The sequence below is a fragment of the Gallinula chloropus genome (genome assembly GCF_964237585.1).
Source record: "Gallinula chloropus genome assembly, chromosome: 6".
Taxonomy (NCBI): Eukaryota; Metazoa; Chordata; class Aves; order Gruiformes; family Rallidae; genus Gallinula; species Gallinula chloropus.
In genome coordinates this window covers 17,374,375-17,396,865 of record NC_140091.1, presented here as the reverse complement: position 1 = coordinate 17,396,865, position 22,491 = coordinate 17,374,375, and the positions used below count along the sequence as shown (strand labels likewise).

The window sequence follows — 22,491 nt, the reverse complement described above, 5'->3', positions numbered from 1 at the left end:
TGCAGCTCCCGCCGGAGGAACAAGAGAGGCTGATACCGCCGGCGCTCCGGGCTGCTCCCGGGCCCTGCAGGGATCGGAGCGGCTGCCCCGGGTGGGCCTCGCCACCGCTTTCCCCCCCGCTCCCCCCCCGCCCCAGAATATTTCCGCACAATGGAATCGAGGATTAAAAAAAAATAGAAGGAGGGAAATGAAAGGTGCTCACTCTTCAAGAACATGACTTTAAGCCCTAAATCCCGATTCCGGGACGGGGAAGTTTATTGTGAGTTAAAGGATTATGCTAGTGTAACATATTACCCTGGATCCCGCATTCCCCTAGGGATAATTAGGACATACTTTTGGTAAATTGCAAACCGAGACAGCAGGATAAATACAGCCGCAGCGGGCCGCTTCCCTGCTGCAGAAAACCTGCCTGTGCATTTGCGGGCTTAAAAAATATTTTTCCTTTTCTCCTGATCTTTCTTTTTGCTTCCCAGTTTCTCCCCTTTTTCTTCTGTCCCGTTTTCCTCCCCTGGTCCTTCCAAACGCCCCGATCTGTAGGGACGTGCTGGCAGGCGGTCACCCCCCCGCCGTGCCGCCTTCCCCGCTCACACCGGGCGGCGGGGCCCGCGCCGCCTCCGGCCCCGTCCGCGCCGGGCGTCCGTCGAGGACAACGGGGGCGGCCGCCACCGCCGCCCAGCGGACACGGGCGGCCCTGCACCTCCGCCAGGCCCGGCGCCTCCGTTCCCTCACCGGCCTCCGGGCGCAGCACTGGCGCCTAAAGCCCCGGGGCAATCCGGACGCCCAGCTGCCCCCCAGCTGTCCGGGGGCGGCGGGCAGCAATGTAGGGCCATTGGGGAGGGGATGCTCGGTAGCAGAGGGCAGGATTTTCTGCCGTCGAAAAACTTGTTCAGAAGTGCGGGACTGGGGGCGGACCCCTGCGCCCAGCGAGGGCCGGTGCTCTTCGGGTGTGACCAGTGTATCCCAAGGAAGGCCAGGCGATTTTTATCAGCGACGACCCAGAAGCTCCTTGGCTCCTCCCAGGGAGGGAAGGCCGGCCCCCAGCCGTCGGAAGCTGAGCCAAAGGCCGCGGGACCCTTCGCATCGGCACCTATCCTGTAGCAGCGAGGCTCCCCATCCCGTACCGCTGTCACGGGGCTGCGGCGTCTCACGTCGGCCCCAACCGCCGCAACGAGTTACCGGCTCGTCGCGGTCCCCCGCGCCCCCCGTGCTCCCCACGGACTCCCCGCGCTCCTGGGTAACTCTGAGCGGGACGGCTTATTCGGGAAACCAACCGCGGCGGGAAACGGGGTGGGGCGCAGCCTCCGCACCACGCAGGGTCAGGCGGGGGACTCCCGGTACGGGGCGAGCAGGGCGGGACATGGATAAGAAGGGACCCGCGTGTCCTCACTCTCCTGCTTCTCGCTCCGGACAGACGGCGGACTCCCATCACCGTGACAGCTGTTCTCTGCTGCCCCACACCTAAGGCATCACCTAGCGCCGTCGCTGAACGCCAGCACACGACAGGGCTCATCCCGCCGCAGCCCTGCCTTGCGCCCCCATAACTCTGCCCCGTCCCCCTGCGGTCCCAGGATTTGGGGCCGCGGCTGCTCTTTTCGGGGCTGGCGGGTTCCGGTACTGCTGGATGCAGGAGGGGAGGCGTCGGGGTCGGCTTCACAAGAGCCTGGAAATGGTAATTCGTGCTAAAATATAATTCGGAGAACACTAAATCATTCATTACCACCTTTATAATTACTCTGCTAATTAGGCTGACACGCCACTTCATCAGGATTAATACGACGTCTTGTCACTGGCACTTCCCATTACTCTGACATTCAACCAGGGAACCGTCCCGGGAAAACCGGATGCTGCTCTCCCGGGGATCCGACCCGGCGGCCGGGGAACAGGGGCCCGACGGGGCGGCGGCGAGGACGGGCGCGGGAGGGGACGGACACACACACGACACGCCGGAGGCTCGCCCCCCTCTCCCTCCCGCGCCCGTCCCTGCCGCCACTGATTGGCTACCACCCGCGCTGCGTCAGCCCCCGCTCGGCCTTCCGCCAATAGGGGCGGGCAGCGGCGGCGGCAAAAGCCTGGGTTTATAATAAACGGCGGGGGGGACGCGGCGGCCGTGACGTCACGGGGGGAGTCGCCGCCGCCGAGAGGAGCTCGGTGGGCACGGGCGGGCGCGCCGCAGTGGCCGGTGTCCGCCCCGCTCCGCGCCCGCAACTTCCCGCAACAAAGTTGGGCAGCGGCGAACCGGCCCGGCGGCGATGCGGTGCTCGGCGGGGGCCCCGCGTTAGTGTGGCCCGCGCCGCCGGTGCGCGGATTGGGGTAACCCGCTTTCTCCCCCACTCCCTCCCCCCATCCCCTCCACTCCCGGTACGACCCCCGCGGCCGCCCTCGGGGATGTGGTCGCGGCGCTAAGCGGTCCGCCATGGAGGGGCCGAGCGGGTCCAGCTTCGGGATAGACACGATCCTGTCGGGGGGCAGCACCGGCAGCCCCGGAGTCATGAACGGAGACTTTCGCCCCCACGGCGACGGCCGGCCGGCGGATTTTAGGAGCCAGGCCACGCCGTCCCCCTGCTCGGAGATCGACACGGTGGGGACGGCGCCCTCGTCGCCCATCTCGGTGAGCATGGAGCACCCCGAGCCGCACCTGGGGGTGGCGGAGAGCCTCCCGCCGCCGCCGCACCACCTCCACCTCGGCCCGCACCCGCCGCCGCCGCCGCCGAGTTTGCAGCCGTCGCCGCCGCAGCCGCCGCCGCCCCAGCTGGGCTCGGCCAGCTCCGGCCCCAGGACTTCCACCTCTTCTTTTTTAATTAAGGACATTTTGGGCGACAGCAAACCGCTGGCGGCGTGTGCACCTTACAGTACCAGCGTCTCCTCTCCCCATCACACCCCTAAGCAGGAGGGCAGCGCGGCTCCGGAGAGCTTCAGGCCCAAACTCGAGCAGGAGGACGGCAAAGCCAAGCTCGACAAGCGCGACGACACGCAGGGCGACATCAAATGTCACGGTGAGTACGGCTCGCCCGGCCCCGCACCGTTAAAACCGGGGCCGCAGCGCTCGTTCCCATCGGTGGAACGAAAATATCGGGGGGAATCAGCGGCAGGAGCGCTCCGCTCTGCCGGGGCTTGCCGGAGACCCTCGCTATCGCGAGGAAATTAAACCGCTTTTTTTTTTCCCATTCCCTCTCTGTCGGCCTTTCCTCTGCTTTTTTTATTTAACTTCCCCATTTTTAAGGAAATAGCCTTAGCGGTGGGATCGCGTTGGAAACCAGAATATATTTATTTTTAATGAAAATGCGCATAAATGATTCCCAGGCTTTCTAAGAACCGGCGGCTCGGCTGCGCTTATTGCCTTTTCATTTTTGCTCATTTGATCTAAATTAAAAATAAGGGGGAAAAATCCCACTTCCCCAAGAACCAATGCTAAATAAACGAAAAAAACTTTTAATTAAAAAAAAACCCCAACAATAAAAGCCACCAATCGGCCCGCGATAAGCATCGGAAGATTGGAGGGCTTTGTGCATTTGGGGAAAAAACCCGTGTTTTCCCCGTGCCGGGATAGGAAGGTTTATTTCTCCGTCTTTTATTAATTTTTTTTAATTACGGATTTCGTGCTGGGGAGAAAGCCCCTGCCGCGCAAGGTTCGTAAATGAAAATAGCGATGTGTGCGTGGGGAAAGGGAAGGAAAAGAGTGAGCAGAGAGAGGGGCTATTTTCCCTCCGGTGCCAGCGGAGCTTCTCGCCCTCACAGACAGCCCAGATCAGACGAGGGGTGACCGGACACATTTTTCTAATTTTGCCCCATTAAGATATTTATTTTTTTTTTGCCAGGCTGAGGAGCAGCGAGACGCCCGGGTGTGCCGCTCATTTTGCTCTTTTAGCATTAGCATAAGAGTGCCCAAACCAGATGTACAGTCTGGTCTGGCCATTTTTGTGTGCACCAACCTCCCCAGTGGGTCAATTAGAGAGATTATTGTTCTTCCTGCGGGGAAGATCAAGGAGCGCCACAAACCCGGGCCCGAGCGGAGCCGGATTGACATATCGATTTCCCGGCATTTCGGGCCGGGGGGAGAGGGCGAGAAAATAACGAAAGCCCTGTAGTTGGCAATCAGAGAGTGGAAATCCCGCCGTTCTCCGGACGGCTTGCCCGCCGCCGCGCCTCCCCCGTCCTCCCCCCCTTCCGCCCCGCCGTATTTGACCGTTCCCCCTGTGCCCCAGAGGATCCCCCGGGGAGGGGTCGGCGAGGCCCGGTAACCGCGGCGGGGCGGGGGGCGAGGCGGTGTCCCGCCGGCCCTCACCGCGCCTCGGGTCGCTCGCAGGGACAAAGGAGGAGGGCGACCGGGAGATCAGCAGCAGCCGGGACAGCCCGCCGGTGCGGGCCAAGAAGCCGCGGAAGGCGCGGACCGCCTTCTCCGACCACCAGCTCAACCAGCTGGAGCGCAGCTTCGAGCGGCAGAAGTACCTGAGCGTGCAGGACCGCATGGACCTGGCCGCCGCCCTCAACCTCACCGACACGCAGGTGAAAACCTGGTACCAGAACCGGAGGTAAGGTGGTCCTCGGCGGGGCCGCGGCCCAGGGGCTCCCCGGAGAGCCGGGGGTTGGGTGGGGGGAGATGGAGCGGTCGCTGCCGTGCTCCTGCCCGCGGGAGCCCGGTGCGATGCGGGAAGCGCTCGGCGGCTGCCCCGCGCCCTCCCTGGCGGCGGGCTGGGGGGGGGTCCGGCCCCTGTCACCGCTGCCGTAATTTTCTGTCTCATTACATACGGTTGCAGCCACCCTAATTCTGTCGGAAACCATTAGCGTCAGCGCGCTGCGATCTAACCGTGTGCCGTGGTTATTAATTTGGCCGCAGTCGCTGTGTGCATGCGTCGGGGGGTGCGGCTGGTCGGGGGGGAAGCCGGGCACGACCAGGGGGTCGCTCCGCGTACGGGCCCCAAGGGCTGGTGCGCCCCGCCGGGTCCCCGGTGGTGCGGAGCCGTGCCGGGGAGGGGGCTTGCTGTCCGCGGACCCCCGCGGAACCGGGCCGGATGCCCCGTCGCGGCGTCCGCCCTGCAGCCGCCTCTTGTTCCTCCCGGCAGGACGAAGTGGAAGCGGCAGACGGCGGTGGGCCTGGAGCTGTTGGCTGAGGCCGGGAACTACTCGGCCCTGCAGAGAATGTTCCCCTCGCCCTACTTCTACCACCCCAGCCTGCTGGGCAGCATGGACAGCACGACGGCGGCCGCCGCGGCCGCGGCCATGTACAGCAGCATGTACCGGACTCCCCCCGCGCCGCACCCCCAGCTCCAGCGGCCGCTGGTGCCGCGGGTGCTGATCCACGGGCTGGGGCCCGGCGGGCAGCCGGCCCTCAACCCCCTGGCCAACCCCATGCCCGGCACCCCGCACCCCCGGTGAAGCGGCACCGCGGTCCCCGCAACGAGCCCTTCCCCCTCCCCGTCCCTAAACAAGCCCCAGCACCGCAGAGGAAGAAGCGAGGGGAAGCCGAGGGGCAGGAGCTTCTGCAGGCAGCCACCGGCCACCGAGGGAGGCGATCAGTCAGAGCAGGGACTCTTGAACCGTGAACCCAGAGCCGAGCCCGTAAGTGAAACGACCACACGCGGGGGAAGGCGGGCAGAGCCGCGGGGCGACCCGCCGACCTCGGCTCCTGCGAGTCAGGACTTGGAGCTCGGAGAGAGGGACGGAGGGGGAGGAGGAGAGGGAGAGGGAGCCCGAGCCCGCCGGAGAGACTAACGGCTGCGGAGGACGGAGGGAAATGAGAGCGCCTCGACCCCCGCCCGGCGGAGAAGACCGGGGGAACGGAGAACTTTGCACTGATTTTTCTCATGACCTTTTTTTTTTTCTTTTTTTATTATTGAAAAGTGGCATGCTCCCTAATGCGAACAGAATTGTACAGACCGAGTGCTGAGTGCTATATCATATTTATTATATGTCGTTCAAAAAAAAGAAAAAAATTCACTTCTATACGTTAGTTTAAAACGAACGAACGTGATTCTCCCTTCTCCCTTTTCATGTCTTTTTGGAATAAGTAAAATAAATGCTTAGATGACAAAATATAGATTTTTTTGGTGACTGAAAAATTACAGGGGAAAAAAGAAAAAAAAGAAATAAACTTTATCTTTTTTTAACAAACGTGGAAAGTCAAGGTAGCTAATTTTCCTTGTGACGAGAATGTAAGGAATTCGGAGTAGAGAAGGCAAATGCCACTTTTTTTTTTTTTTTTTAATTTTAGGACCGTTTTTTCCTAACCGACGTTGTTGTTCTCGATCTGTATTTTAAAGGAAAAACCATTCCCCGCGCAGGTGTCGTGCCCCTCGCCGTTCTATTTAAACACCTGGGCAGGGCGCCGAGGGGTTTCCTGGGAAGGCGGCGGGTAGAGGCTCCGGTCCTCGGGGGCGGGCGCGGCGGGGTTGAGCCGAGTCTGGGGACGTGGCCCCGGCCTGGCAGCTGTCTCGGCACAGAGCTGGGACAGGCAACGAGCACCGGCGGTCGGGGTGAGTAACGAGAGGGAACAGGCAGGGAGGGCAGGGGAGTCCCGGCGGATGCGGAGCCCCCGAGTCCCGCCGGCCTTTGATCTTTGTTGCTGCCTTCCCCTAGCCCCCCCCCCCTTCCCCTGGCAGGCAGCTTCCCACCCGAGCGCCTCTCTTCCCCGTATCAGCCTAGGCCGCCCGGCTGCCGGGTCCCGCGGGGACGGAGGGGGTCAGAGAGGGGGCGCGGGTCGGGGCTGTGGACTGTGACCGTCCACCGGGCTCCGGAGACGACTCCGGCCCCAGCCTTTGGAAGTGAACACCCCCTGCGAAATTAGAAAGTTATACAGTAATTACCTATAAAACATTCATAAAGCCCAATATTATCTTCTCCTCTGAGGGTTTGGAGCTTTTTTCTCTTTTTTTTTTTTTTCTTTTTTGCTCGTGGGTTCCATTTCTTTGGAGAAAGGGAAAAAAAAATCACCCTTTAAAAAACAGAAAGAGAAGCCTCCGGGCACATTTATTTGGGCTTTGCTAATTAGCGAGTGGCTTGCTGATTTCTCTGCTAATAAATTCGCGTTAAAACCATATTGACCTCTGCCTTGATCTAACAAAAGGGGAGCGGGTCGGGAACGCCCAGCTCGTTTTCTGTCAGTGTTGTGGCGGCCGCTGACAGTTCCCCCGCGGCCCCAAAATTACCCCCAGTAGGAACGACCCGGGACCGGGGTCCCGAGCGGCCGGGGCAGCCCGGCTGCCCAGCCTCACCGATAAGGTTTGCCCGGGAAAAGCATCCTGTGAGTTGGGGAAGGAGGTAGGAAATTTAGGCTCGGATAGGGCTCTTTCCTGAATTTAAACGACGAAGCCTGGGCTGTTCTCTCCGGAAAGGAGGCGGTCCAGCTGGGAAAGCCGGTCCCAGCTTCGTTGTTCTCGCTGGCTTAATCGCGGCTCCGTTTTGCCTGCACAAACTCGCTGAAAAGTGGTGACAAAAAGGAAGGAAAGTTCTTGCAAAACAGATGAGTGTGCCTCAACTCCCCCCTCCCAAGCAGAGACGTCCCCGGGGTCTGCCTAGGCAGGGGGCTTTAGGAACCGCGGTGAGCAGGGGCTTGCGGACAGGGGAGCGAGTGAGGGGAGCGCTGGGGGCTGCCGCGGCCGTGCGGGACGGTGTCTGAGGCGGGGTCTGCCCGGGGAAAGGGAACGGCGACTTCCCCTGAAATGTATTTCCAGACCATACTGAAAGATGCGGGTGAGCGGGGAGGATGTTTGGAGCAGGAATCTCCCCCTTCCGCTTCCCCTCTCCCCGTGTTGGAAGCGGGGCACGGGACGTAAACAATCGGTTTGCGCCGGGAACGAGCCGACCCGGGGCACTGAGGCTGGCTGTCTGAGAGGTCCTTGCAGGAGAGGGCTCCGCTGCTTGTTTAAAAAACCCCGGCACATGAGCACGGATCTCAGCGTGCTGCGGCAGGACAAAGAACCAGGCAGCGGGCCGGGTCCGCGGGGTCTCCTCCCCGCCGCCTGGCCCAGCGCAGGTACCGGTACCGTTCGCGTTTCGGCGCCGTCGGCGGCCGTGTTTTTCGAGCAGCGCTGTTCGGGTTTTGTCCCTTTTCTCCTTCAGACAGCTGTTTTCGCTGCGGCCGCCCCCAGACTTGGTGCCGAGCTGCTGAATTCCTACAGTCCCGGCTCCCCCCTCCGCCCTGGCCGGGACCTGCACTCGGTCCTGGAAGTGGACGTGAACAAACCAACCAACCCATCTGTTGATGGGTATGAATGGGCTCTCTAAGCCTTTAAGCTGCGGGAAATACCGGCACCCGCCGGAAAAGACCTGGCCGTTGTTCCGCCGAGTGTGGAAACGAACTGGGCGGCTATAGAAGAGCGGTGTGTGAGTGAGGGGACGCGGTAGCCCCGGGGTAGCTGGGAGCGTTTGCTCTCTCCCCGCACCGGGCAACGTCCCGCAAGCGGTGGGGCGGCTGCGGCCTCTCCAGGCCCGGGGGACGCGTGTTCTGAGCAGGACGAGCGCGCCCCGCCCGCCCTCAGCACCACGGACAGCTCAGGGCGTCGCTGGCTGGCCCGGCTCGGAACCCCGCACCCGCCGCTCCGGGACCCCTGTGCCCCGACGCCGGCTTCGTCCCCTGCCCCGGGAGGTAGGGCTCGGCCGAGCAGCGAGGGGAGAACTTTGCGACTTTCCTCCTCGGTGCCTGCCGGCAGGCAGGGGTGGAGAAAGAGGAAGGTGAGAGAGGCTCCCGCTGCCGAGGCACCGCTTGGTTCGTCCCTCCGACACCCATCGCCCGGGACAAAGCCCCTGTCCTGGGTCAGGCTCTTCGCTCTGGGAGCACGGAATGGGGGCTACGTCCCGAGGGCTTTGTCTCGGGTGTTTGAGTGCTACTCCCGCTATAGACATCGGGGAGGAAAGCAGACCAGGACTGCTCCGCTTCTGTCCGTGTGGGTGTCGCGCAGAACGTGGCCGTGTGTTATGGAAATGGGTATGACACGAGAGGTTCCTTCGGGGAACCCCTGCTAGACCAGACAGGTTTTGGCTAGTCGTTGCAGCCCCCGGCTCCTGGCTGAAGGGATCTTTTGCGGGATGCAGTAGCAGGACAATGTTTAATTACTCCCTTCCCCCCTCCCCCCCTCCGCCGGGGAATTAGCTTGGCTGTCATTAAGGAAGAAAGTGAGAAGCGGGACTTCTCGGGGCTGGGACGCGGGGAAGAGCATTGTCTGCGCCGCTTCGAGCGTGCCTGCCCTGGCGCTGGGCTTGCAGCTGAATGCTCTGGAAGGTGACTCCGCTTTCCCAGCCGGGCAAGAGAGTCCGGCTTAGCCGCTGGGAACCACCCGAGCAGCACCGAGCAAGTTCCCCGCCGCCCCTGGTGTAACACTGTATTCGTGCTCCGGCGCTGCCTATCTCTCTTAAATCTTTTACTGTTTCTTGAGCGGGTGTGCTTTTAACCTCTGTTATTTTGTCCCTCTCCAGAGTTTATTTTCCTCCAAATTCACACGATGCTTCCGTGCGAATGCACACTGTAAGTTGCCCTAAGTCCTTATTGCAGCCCACTCGAATAACTCGGCTCCAGCTCAGAGCGTGGAGTGGGTCTAGTCAGGCTGAGCTCACCTGTGGAAAGGGTAACCCTCTTCATAGTATCAGAAGTATCCTCAGCCCAGGGGTGACGGGGATGGGCAGCGAATAACCGTTTCAGGTTGGAATTACACGGTGTTTTTCCCCCTTTTTTTATTCCTTCCTGCTGCTAAGCCCTCGTCACCCGCTGATGACAACACTCTGTTTCTTCTCCGGTAGCCCCTTTAACGTGGAGCTCCGTTTGCGGCGGAAGGGGAGAACAGCAGACTTGACACGCTCCCTTGTCCCGCGGGGGGAGCCGCCCACTCCGCCCCGCGGATGACATCGAAATTAGCCCTGCGGTCCCTGATGAGGGGTAGCTAGTGGTGCCGGAATCCCCCCGGGACCGTCACGGGGCGGGCGGCGGGCGGGCGACCCCCGAAGGCGCCGCTCCCCCGGGACCCCGTTTCTCGGAAAAGTCCCTGAACTCCGTTCCTCCCTTGGGCTGCTCCCGCCATCGAAGGGGCAGTGGAGCAGCCGGAGCCGGTGCCTGTCCTTGCGTCTTTCCAGCCGGAGAGCAGGTCCAGCGGAGCGCCCATCGCATTAAAGCTCCGTTTCCATATTCATATGCCCTATTTTTCACAAGCCGCTTCTATTAATGGAAAACGCCGGTCCTCAAAATTAACGAATTGCAAAGGACCCCAAGCGAGGCGCTTTGCGCCGCCAGCGATGGATGCGGGGCGCGCAGGGACCCCCGCGGCTCCCCGCGCCCGCCCTGTCCTTCTCTTCCTCCGCTGCCCCGGGCCGTGCCCCGCGGGACCGGTGCTCCGGGGGTGGGCGGTGGCCTCCCTCCCGGCCCGGGCACGCAAAAGTTGTCCGAGGCTGTCGTGTTCCCTTGTCTCTGGGAGCCCATGTAGGGCGCTTTAATTGCCACATTTTCAAACCGAGGTAATGGTGGGGATGTCTTAGTAATTACCTTAATGAGATAACACCTTTCCTTCCCTCAACCTACTCATTATCACGCCTCTTGTTCAAATTCCAACTACAAAGAGCTATACTTGTAAGAAAAAAAAAAAAAAAAAGGAGGGGGGAGAGCTCTGAAATTTGTTGGAGGACTCGTCCCCTTAAAACAAGCACCTTACATGGATCTTCAGTGTACGAAGGGAGAACTGTAGCCGGTTCCGGGAAAGGGTGGCTAGAAGTAAACTAAACATCTGGGGTACCCCTTAATTATCCTTGGTTGGCTTCTTTAGCTTGACCTGTAGGGATGCGAGGGTGTCAAAGTGATGAATTTTAAGATGTTGGGCTGTGAAGACGTGCAGCTGCAAGACTGATGGATTTAGGAAGGGAATGGTAACAAGGTTAGCTGCATGTGAAGTGTGAATTGAGATTTTTGCAAAGAGACTGTGATTGCAGATGGGCATAATGTTGTACCCTTGCATGAAATCTTGCTATTATTGTATAATGGTCAGACAGAGTGTGAAATGACTTATTACTTTACTTTTATTCTTTAATGAAGTTGGGTAGGGAAGGAGAACTACCAGGAAATCGATAGTGGTGGTGCACAGAAACTGTATGACAGGTGCTGATACATGAAATATTTATTTTGCTTTTTGTGTTCCCCCCCCCCTTTTTTTTTTACTATTTCAGAATGCAAACAAAAATACAACTAGTGGATCTAGACAGTGAAGATGATGTACAGGAGAGTGATATTTTCTTTGCCATCCTTACTTTCTGCAGTATATTTCAGTGTATACATCTTCTAAATAAAGTATTAGGCAGAGATATCTAGATCCAGGCAGTGTGCACAGAGTTTCTATATAGGTATTCAGCTGTTCAACATGTATTTCTCTTCTAGAACTTAGTGCAGGCATGTGGTGACTTGTACTTTGCTATAACCACATGTAAATTCAAGTGGACTTTACAGTTTCACGTGCGTGTGCAAATACCCCTCGCTCCCTTCCATGCCAGGCACAGATGTGCACGTGGGCAGTATCATTTTAAAAACATGCAGGGCAACATCTGCCTCTGACTTTCACATGGCAGCACATAGGTATGTCTGGGCATCAAGGGTGGGTTGCTCAGGTGGCATTGTATCACTTGTTTCACGTGTGACCGGTGTAAAACGCCTGTTACCCGAACTCAGGATTCAGCTGTGCAGCCACACTGGTCTTTATGAATATGCAGTGAGGAAAAGGAACTGGAGCTGCTCCCTCAGGATGCTGTCCTAAAAAAGAGGATTCCCCAGGTGATTAACCTCAGGATACCACTGCTGAGAACAATTTGACAAACCCTGGACTTAGCGAGGTGTCTCTGAGAGCAGCTTCATCTCCCTGTTTGAATACACACGGTAGAAGCACAGCTTCTTGTATGCCTTTCCCACTAGAAGGATACAGCCCGGCTCAGAGGGCTTTCTGAGACGGTACCTTTCCTGTACTGCCCTCTCCAGACCTTGTCCCCAGAGCCAGCACAACTCTCTGCTGAGTGCCCGTCTGTGAGGTTTCACCCTATATTTTCTGTGGGGTCTGGCACTGTTACATTTTAATCTGAGGTCAGAGAGAACAAGTAATGCAAAGCAAGCTTGGGAATAATTGCCTACCTGTTCTCCATTAGCATACAGGGTAATAATGACAGCAGAATTGTGTGAAACAGAGAACACATCTGAGGCCTTGCCTTTGTCTGTATAATAGTGTCTTTCAGATTTGTTTTTAATATTCCTGCCTCAACAGCTGAATTAGTACAGCGTTCTGGCCTTGAACCCCATTTCCATTGAGTAGCACCCTGTTGTAGTGATCTTTCTCCTCAGGGAGATAAAAAGGCCTCTGTGGTACACACAGGTTTGTTTAAAGTAGAACACTGACCTGATGCAACACTGCCCATGAGTATCAAAAGATGTACTGAGAGGCACAGGAGGTCCCTCATGACACAAAAAAGTATGGGGTACCTTCCTGACAGATTTACAGCCCAACAGACTAGCGGTCAGGCTGTAGCTTTAAATGCTTTTGTTTTCATTGTGTGAAGGTGAAACAAGAAAAAAACCCTGAAAGTTTTGAGGGCTGCCCCATAAAAGTGGTGTTCAGTGCTCGAGTGTATATAAAGACGGGATGCTGCGCCAAACACCGGTGCTGTGAACAAAGGATGCAGCATCCCTCAGGATGGTGCTCTGAAGCAGGACAGAGCAATTGGAAAATGAAGGTTGTCAAAAAAACTGGTACTGGGGTTTTGCCACTGGTAATTTGGCCAGGCCCTGTGGATTCAAGTAATGTTACTGTCCCTGTATGAAAACAATGTAGGTTTCTTTTTTTTTCTTTAAAAGTTGTGAAATATGGCTGGATTAATATTTTATCAGAAGTATAGAGGGGTCTATTGGAAAAAAGCAGGAAAGCATGTGCCTCTAGTGGAGCCCCAGTATAGGCACTGACAGCTCCAACCCATTTTACATCACATAAGCTTAACAGATCAACGAGGTTTTCTGCCTAAAACAGAGGATGCAAGGTAAGCACACTGCCAGGTTTTATTTATTGTACTCTTTAGCAGTAATTTTTTTTCCCTGCTCCTCACTTTCCCCCCTTTCTCCTTTCTCTCTTTCCTTCCTCTCTCCTTCTCTCTTCGCCCCACTCTGCTTTGCCAAGCACTCAGCAGCACTCCCTGGGAAGACTACTTGCTTTTCCTGGGGGCTGCTGGTGGCCATGGGCAGCCCTGGCACACTGGTGTGTGGCTTGGGCAATGCAGTGCAAAGTGTGTGCAGCAAAGCTGTGCCTCTTCCATGGAGACTAAGCTCATTATGGTACAGTATTCTAAAACACGCTTAACCTCTCCAGTCCTGGGTGTTGTATCCCAAATCTACTGCAGAGCATGGACACCCCAATTAGCACTTACAATGCTCTGTTGACATTTCTCTGGGCCAGCCCAACAGGAATAATTAGATGTGATATCTAACACAAAGTCATTTTTTTCCCCAGCAGAGGGTACACTGCAAAACGAAAGCAATGTCTGCTGCAAAAAGTACTTGGCCAGATTTGGCTCTTGTGTATAGTATTACGAGCAGGTGTAACTCAGCTAGCTTCAGCATTACGACTGGGGTGTAACTCAGGTACCTTCTCCAGGCATACACTAACTGTCCCCTGCCTGACCACCAACAGTCAGACCCACTGGGATTAGTGCTGGAGCCAAGGCTCTGGGATGGGCTGCGTAAGAAAATGATGTTACACTGCACAGGCCTGGGAATGCCACTTGTATAGCACTGTAGGAACCCTTCTGCTATGAGATACAGCATGCACGGAAACACTGGCTCAGCATAAGATCTCCTCACATATGAAATGTTGGCTGGTGACTGGTGTGGCTGGTCTCGCTGTAGCTTCCAGCCCCCATCCCACCGCCACCCACCACGCCAAGCTGGCTGGGTTGAGGACTGGGTGAAGCTCTGGGGAACGAGCATCGTTCTCAGCAGTGGCTTGCAGAATAGCAGTGGTAGGATTGTGTTGTCGTAAACCCCATGCCAGCAAGCCAAAAAACCTAAGGAAAAAATATGTGTGACAGTAAATAGGAAAGAGCTCTCTGCTGCAATGCAGCAGGCTGTCCTCTGACACCGCTAATTACAGCAACGCATTGAAAATGTAAGTGTATGTACTGAGTATTCCTACTCGGAAAGTGTTGTTGTGTTTGGCTTTGCTACCGTTTCTTGCCTGCTTTAATGCATTGCAAACTGGAACTTGGAAAGAACTTGGCAGAGTGAAGAGGATATAAAAATGATAATTTTTCATGTAATAGAGATCACAGAGATTTCCTTTGTAGTTCACAGCATTTCCATTCCAAGATGCTTGGAGAATTAAAGCATACAAATAGAGAAAAATCTGCAAAGTGTTGTCAGGTATTATTTATGTATTATTATTTTTGTTGGAGAAGACATGTAAATATAAAGAATTAGAAAACGGAGCTACTAAAATAAATTATAATGGAACCCACAATAAATCTAACATGAGAATAAAAGTATAATGAGAACACATTTTCTTCAGCATAAATACAAATCCTGTCTGCATGCTAAAGCCCTATTAATTGGATACTTACTACAGGAATAAATCTTTAAATGTGTAAAAAAAAATATCTTTCTGCTCTGTGATGAAATATAAATATCACCAGATTTATTAAAGAAAAAATTCTGCTAAACGACTACTTCTCTTACATACTAATTTATGCCTATGCTACATCTGAAAGAGCTCACCCTGACGTGAGTATCAGCTAAACGAAGGAAGCTGTAAAAGGAAAAGATTTAATGTGCATCATGAGAAGTCGCTTATATCGGGCACGGCAGGTTTCAATGAAGTTTTATATTATAAAGTAGAGGAAAGGTGATAGTCTCTTAAGAGACATAACACTTATCCCATGAGTGATATAATAGTTCATAATTCACCAGAGAACAAGGCTCAAGTGAGTCATATATATTTTATGGCACAATTGGGATTAATACCGTACTTCAGAGAGGCGTGCATAACCTATTCTATTTATATGGAAAGATGGTTTAAAATTCACCCTCTTCCCACACCCTTTTCTCCTACCCTTTGGCATCAACCTCTGGGAGAGAGATTTGAAAAAAATGAGCGAGGACATCAGGTGAAAAGTGACAAGGTATTGAGGCACCGCTACAGCATCGCCGTTTGCCAGGAGCCGCTCTGGTGCTGTAAGGCAATTGCAACTGTGGATTTTCTAGTGACAGGTGCCCAGGGCCCCAGAAGAAGCGTGTCCATCCTGAGTGGGTGAGCTGCTGTTTCTATTTTACTGTATGAACTTCGAATTATGGTGGGAACCCAGGAGATACTGACTTAGGCCTCTGCTTACAGCCACTGTGGTCGAACTCAGTTGCCCCAATTGCCTTCTGTGTCGCCACCGTCCTTAGTGGGATGTGGTGCAGGGAAAGGGGCATCCCAGGCAGCTGCTTGCTTTGCTTCTACCTGTCACAAAATGTGACAAGGTTTGGGGTATGTGCTCCTTTTCTATAACCCACAAATGAGATGTTTAAAGACAACAGATGTGTTAAAATCTTGGGTTGGAGAAATTTTCTGCTGAAGACTTACTGTATTCTTTTGGGTGGTTTCCCGAAATGTGACGTAGGGCAGAAATGCAAAACATGAACTTGTTTTCTTCCTAAGGAAAGGTGTCTCCTAAAGCACATCTAAAGAGTGGTGGCAGCTTAATTCACCTCACTGGTAAGATCACAGGGAAAACCAAAAGCTGCTGAAGGTCTAGAGATGGCACGTGGTAGCTTGGGGAATTTCTCTGCAGGGGCTGGGGGATGCTGGCAGAGGCCGAGGTGTCCCTGGAAACTGAGCTGCCTGTGTGACTCCAAGCTCACAGTGTTTCTGGCAAGGTCTCACTCGTGTTCCTCCCATGTCAAGGGCTACTACTGGTCAGTAATCTCACCCATCAGCTGTTGAGATAAAGCAGGCCGGGACAAGGGATTTACAGGAAAACCAATTTTGACCTCCCTGTTCCTAAAAAAAGGGGTTTTGGGGCAGAGGCAGTGAAAATAGGATAGAGTACCTTAGTGCTATAAGGAAGGATGTAATATGGGGCAGTTTTGCAGAGATGCTTAGTGAGGTTTGGCTGCAGTGGCGGCTCCTACCACTGAGGACCCTTGGTCTAGCTGGGAGATCAGGCTGTGCTCTGGATTCCAGGGCTACATCAGCTGAAGCAGGGAACCCTGCCACCTCCAGGGACCCATCATCTCCGGGGTTCCTCATGTGGGACTTTGGTTTTGTCTGGGACTGTGCTCTTTGCTTTTAAGCTACTGGTTGTCCACACAGACCAGTCTCCTCGTCATGGGGTGGAGTGTGCTGCCATGTCTGAAGCAGCCTTGGAGCTTGTGCCCTCCCCAGGGCCGGTGGTGAGGCTAGGCCCAGCAGTGGGGAGGACTGAAAGGCAGCAGCAGCAGCACCTCTGGGACATGGGAGAGCCGTCTGAAGGCTGGCTGAAGGCATCTGAGCCCCCTTCACAGCCCTCTCTATGTGGTTTTTTTTTTCTCCTCTTCATGTACTAAAGAGTTTGAGATTAAGCCCAGGCTCCTCAGAACTGCATATTTTAATTCTTTTCTTCTGTAGAGGCTGTAGCAGAAGTTGTAATACCAGGGCAGAAGGTGTTGCAAAGACCTTGGTGAATGGGCAGCTTTTGTTTCCCACCACTTCCAGGGAGGAACTCACCCTTGGTACCATGGCCGCCCCTTGCTTGAGTCAGGCAGCTTGTGCAGAAGTACAGAATGGAAAGATCGATAGTCAAATCTACTGCTTTTTGGTGTGGGCTCAGGAGGTCTCAATGCCTGTTTTTATTGCTCTCAGTTTTACATAAAATAACTGACTCACCCGTATAAGTATTGGCATCTTTCAGGCGTCTCTCTCTTCGCTGGCATTCCTGGCAAAGCACAGGGAGTTTGTGAGCTTTTTTAAACTAGCCTGGAGGGGCTGATTCACTAGAATTCGAATCTCTGGTGGAAAGCTCACAGTAGCTCTTAAAAGGAACCTTAAAAATATTTCCTTCGTGATCCTGCACACAAATAGTGGTAAATAATATTTTGAAGGGCTATCTTTCTTTGAGCTACCAGTATTGGAGAGGTATCTTTTGTCTCAAGCAACTACTGTACATATAATAATTATATGCTTAAATGATACATAACCACCCTTTCCAGAGTACTCTTAGCAGAAAGCATTTTATACCACATGGTTGTTTTATTGTGCACATTACTCGTGATTGTTACAAACCCTTGCCAATGAATGACAAATTTACATACACATCATGTCAGCCGGCAATATTTTGCAGCCTTAATTGCTTTAGCTTCAGGCATTCTGTGTCAAAATAGAGTGTTTTACGTCCTGCAAGTTGCTCTGTTTCTTTGCAACAGTTAAATTATTCTGTAATTTGCCTGTTTTCCTTCTAATGCATTGTCCATTAAGTCATTTAATAATTTATGGTATAAAATGTATGATGCAACCTTAAACAGCGTTTAAAACTATCCTGAGGTGTTCCAGTCATTATGGCAGAAAGGAGGGAAATCTTAAAATGCGCTTGTTTGAAACATTTGTCTAATGGCATTTTGCCTGCTGTAAGGGCACTTTGTGTTCGTCTGGCCAAGTTTGGCTGGTGAGGTCCGAGGCTCTGATTCCTGAGCTGAGCAGCCGGTGTGGAGAGGAGGCACAGAGGAATGAGCTGTCAGCGGATCCTGCCAGGGCAGGAGCCAACTTTGGAGCTGAGGCCACAAATGCTCCGGTACGCTTGTTATCTCTCACTCGTGTGGGTACTCTTTAATTGCAGAACAGCCCCTGTGACCGCAGCGGGCGAGCAAGTCTACAGGACTCGGTTTTCATGCATTGCAGAAGGCCTTCTGCCACATTTTCCACTGAGCTCCCAGTGAGAAGAGAAGCAACCAGGAGCTGTAATTAAGCCTGGAACAACAAAGCACCATCTATCCATCCACTTCTACCCTTTCACCAAAGGATCTGCTATGTGTTTGTTGTGCAGTTTCCAAGGGCTTTGTGCTAGAACAAAAACTAGTGTCCAAGCACGTGGCCAGCCAAAAATAATACAACTGCAGAATATTCTGCTAGATTAAAGTCTGGTCTGGTACTGCTTGGTGCCTGGGTGGTCAATGATCTCCTTTTGGTTAGCTCCTGTTAGGAAAGCTTGCAGGACAGATAGCTTGGACCTGTTGCCATGTTTTATCTTGTGAACCAGGAATGGAGGAGCTGGAAGGGATTTCCAGGTGCGTAACTAGGAAAGCTTACGTATTGAAGGCAATTATGTTGCAGAAAAGGGAATTCTTCCTGAGCATGAAGAGGACAAGGACGTCCAGTGCCTGCTGCCTAATGTTCCAGTTGATGCTCAGAATGTCTATGAGGTTCCCTGAACTTCTAGGTTGGAAAATAGAGGTGTCATCCATGTTCCCTCTGCTGAGGATTGCTAATTAGGACTCATTCAGCATATTTGCCTATGCAAAGAGTGGTGCAGATATATCTTCTCTTGGGTTGAGGAACAGTTACAATCCCTTTTACTCTGTACTTTGTGGGGGAAGACTAATTTCACAGAGGTTAGTAGCTGCCTGAAGGTCTCTGGTAGAGTTCCTTGCTGTGCTGCTGCAAACAGACCTTACGAGTTACAAGGCTTTGGTACAGCCAGGCTTGTATTTGTTCATTAGTGGTGCGTCTCTGATGCTTCTATTGTTTTGTCTCTTGTAAGTTTTTCTGTCCCAGGATCCTTCTCTCCTGATACATCAGCTGCCTTAAGCAGAATCACACATCTTGTAATCAGAAGGACGTGGGATGTATGATATGTACACAGGCAGAAGCACTGCTCGCCTGTGCATCAGGTGTGCTCAGTTCATTGGGTACAACCCGACATTGGCCAAGAATAACTGTGAAGGGAGGGAGTCAAGTTCAGAGGTACAGTGTTGGTGGAAGTGGCTTTGGAGGGGTCCTGCCCTGAGCTGCGCACAGCCCCTCAAGTCTGCAGGTGAGGACTGCCCATCCATGACCTGGGGGGTGGCTGCATTTCATATATATGTTCAAAAGCAAAGACAGTGATGGGGAAGGGAATGAGCAGAGCTGCTGCCTTCTGTTAGCTACTGTACATCTTTGTCATACCTTCCTCTCTGCTTCAGAGCGGTTCAGATTCACCCCCTTGTGAGAAATTATGAGTGTTGATTGCCAGAAAATGATCAACAGGTAACAAAATATGCTGTCAGCACTGTTCAGGTTTTTCTGGACTGACACCACAGGGCAGAGAGGCTGATGTAAGCAGCAGCCCAGACCTGAACCCTGGCAAGTGTTTGAGATGCCCGGTTTGTCTCTGCATGTTGAATGGAAGATGAATGGACATTACACTTTACCTGGCCATTTACAGCGGCTTTGCACTCTACTCACAATGTCTCAGCCAGAGACTGTTTTGTATCAGCTGCTTTTGGTTTCTGTGATCTGTGATGCTGAAAGGGTACCTCTGAGCAAGAGGCGCTGGTGACTGGCCGGCCGGTGCTTGCTCTCCATCTTCAGACCATGTCTCATCTGAAGGTTTTCATCTTTGTGCCCTGACAGATGTCTCTGCTTCTGCCTGTTTCATTCCTGTGAGAGTCAGACCTGATTTGGTAGTTCATTCAACTTACAAACTTCCCCAAGGCCAGAAAGCTGTGGAGCCACGTAGGTATAAACTCATCTTAACAATTCCTAATGAGAAATCCCTGACGGGCGGCGCTTCCGAGACAGCACCTCGTGCAATTAGGGCTGCAGACCCCATTTGCTAAGGGAGCGGAAGCAGAAATTTGCTGATTTGCCAGTGAGCCTCTTGATTCCTGTTTTCACATTTTGGTTTCTGTCTTTCCCACCCCTGAAGTTCCCAATTTGGCTTGAATATGTTTTGAATTATAACAAATATCCTGATACTCACACCCCATGAATGAGGGCAGAAGGCAGGGGGCAATTCCTGGCTATGTTCCTGTACCGAATTTAATTTTTCATTGATAATTAGACTCTCAAAGCCACCTGATATTTTTGACCAGCGGGAAACAAAGGCCCACTGATTGACTCCAGGGATAGATGCAAGCAGCCCCCACTGTGCTCGCACAGCAGCTTCACAAAGACTCAAAACAAGAGCTGTGGCAAATTGGCTCATCCTGCAAGTTTCAACTGGCCCATTGTGTACAAGTAGTAAATTGAGAGCTGATATTTCTGAGAATTATTTATTAGCAAAGCCTGGTGTCTCACTCCCCTTGTAGTTATCCTTTGCAAACAGCTTTTTACCAGTTTGGATGAGCAATCTACAGCACTTCATTATTTTTCTTTTATTCTGGTAATTATTAAAAGACAGTGGAGCTCTGTTCAGACTGGCAGTGGACTGCATTTGTACCCAGCTGGGCTGATACCTTAACAGTTAGGCATTATGTGTTTAATTGTATAAAAAGATAATGGGGTGCATTTGCAGGAATTTATTGCAATGCAAACAATAAAAGATTATTATTTTGAGATTCATTTCTGGTGCTTTTTGTGTTGTTAAGATTCTAAATAAAGGTGTCATGGTGACAGTTTCTAGTAGAGTGACCAGTTGTAAGCATTTAGTACAAAAAAGGTGTGAAAATACTAGGCTGAGACCAGTTAGCAGAAATCAGAGTTATACATGCTGAGACCTGCAGTGTTAGACCAAATCTGAGTAAGTTGTGGAGGGGGATTGCTAACTCTTATTGTTTGATTTTTTTAATTTTTATTTTTATAAAACCAACATGATGATGTACAGGAAGATACAACAAGGGATGTTTCATTAGCTGTATTTTCCCCAGCAGCATTTGTTTTAGTGAAGTTGAAACTAGAGTGCAGCTGTTGCTACTGGGGTCACATGAAATAGGAAAAGAAGCTCCTTGCCCACACTGTGGCAATTCTGTGTGAAGAGTGAAAGGACTATTAGTATTTTGCAATAAGACATAATGTCTGTGTGGGCAAGGCTATGCATTGCTGGAAATTGGATTTTTTGGGTGTGGGGTGGGAATGTGCTGGTCCTGGGGTAGCTTCTGGACATATTCATAGAGATAAAGATATCGTTGGTATTGATGAACCTGACAAGCACAGTTGCCTCCTTCCCCAAGGGAATCTTAGCTGTGGAGTACCAAAGTACTCCAAGGGTCTGCTCTGGGCAAGAGACACTGCATAAGCTTTTCCTCATTGTTTATTTGATCTGTGTGTGGGCAACAGGGGTAGACCAGGAAGCAGAGGACCTGAAAGGCCTTCTCTGGCTAATTGTAGCAGAACTTAGACAGTGGGAAAATATGTAGCCCAGGCAGAGTGAGGCTGTGGAAGCAAAGTCCACCCAAGAAGGGTGGTGTTCCTGGTCTTGCTCCATCAGTGTGCTTGGACACCAAGCAGGGATAACTCCTTCTCCAGGGTCCTTGAGTTGCAAAGGTTTCCTTTGGAGAGAATAAAGAAATCCATCCTGGCCACCTTTCCAGGTGCCAGCATGCACAGAGTTCTGCTATATATGAGGACACAGAACTGGGCCACAAACTGTGTCCCCCAGACCGCCACTGCACAGGCACTCCTGCACTTGCCACTATCCTAGAGCTCAGCATGCACCCCACTGTGCTCAACATATTGGAGAGACTTGGAGGTTTTGAGGGCCATCCTTGCTTGGTTGAAAATTTATGGCTGATGATGAAAAGCACCCCAAAATTGGAGGAAGTCTGAAGCTTCAATTTGTGGAAATATTTATCTTATTGTTCAGGTTGCCACATTAACTACAGTTCACCCAAAGTTTTTTCCTGAAATTTCACAGGGGAGCTGAAATAATCTCTTAGGAGGTTGCTCTGGAGCTGGTAAGAGGCACAGACCAGACAATACCAGCTCCTGAGGCTGGGGTGACCAAACTGGGCACCAGCTAGTAGCCTATGGCTTTCAGGGTGACGGGAGACAACGCTCACTGCAGACATGTTGATACTCTTCTGCAACCAGAAGGTGAATTTAGGCTATCCTTACGGGGCCCTGTGCAGTGCCTGTGCTGAGACGGCTGCATGACACATGATGGTGAGACCACACAGGTGCTGTGACTGCCGTCCCCCAGCTGCATTGTTTTATCCTTTCAGCCTTGGACAAAACAACACAATTATGGGAACTAAAGCTGCTGTCTTTGATGATGAGAAATTCTTTTGCAGCCTTGATTTTGAATACATTTGAACATGTTGCCTACAAGATGTAGACAGAAATGAGCTGTGCATTTAACTGGAGCGGTTGTGTATTCTGTTGGTGTCACTCAAGTAAAGTGAAGCTCAGTGAGCTATAAATGCATCTATTTAATAGTGAAAATGAAGTATCTCATCCTGATAGGATTTTTTTTCCAGTTCTGTGACTTGCTCGCACTAAGGTTAAGCCAATCCCTGGGCAAGTAGAGGCATTCTTGTCCCTTAGAAGGGCTCATCTGTCTGCCAAGGGATGCCATCCTGCAGCGGAAAGTAGGGTCTGTCTTTCCCTGGAAAATCCTGCAAGGCTG

General features: G+C 52.8%; 1 protein-coding gene across 1 annotated transcript; it reads left to right on the top strand.

The window, feature by feature from the left end:
* Positions 1–2,413: 2,413 nt before the first annotated feature.
* Positions 2,414–5,373, top strand: BARHL2 (BarH like homeobox 2; the record flags this gene model as incomplete). Its single annotated transcript, XM_084266392.1, has 3 exons — positions 2,414–2,993; positions 4,304–4,529; positions 5,061–5,373. The coding sequence occupies 3 exons, from the start codon at positions 2,414–2,416 to the stop codon at positions 5,371–5,373; spliced, it is 1,119 nt and encodes a 372-aa protein (XP_084122518.1).
* Between the last annotated feature and the right edge of the window lie 17,118 nt (positions 5,374–22,491).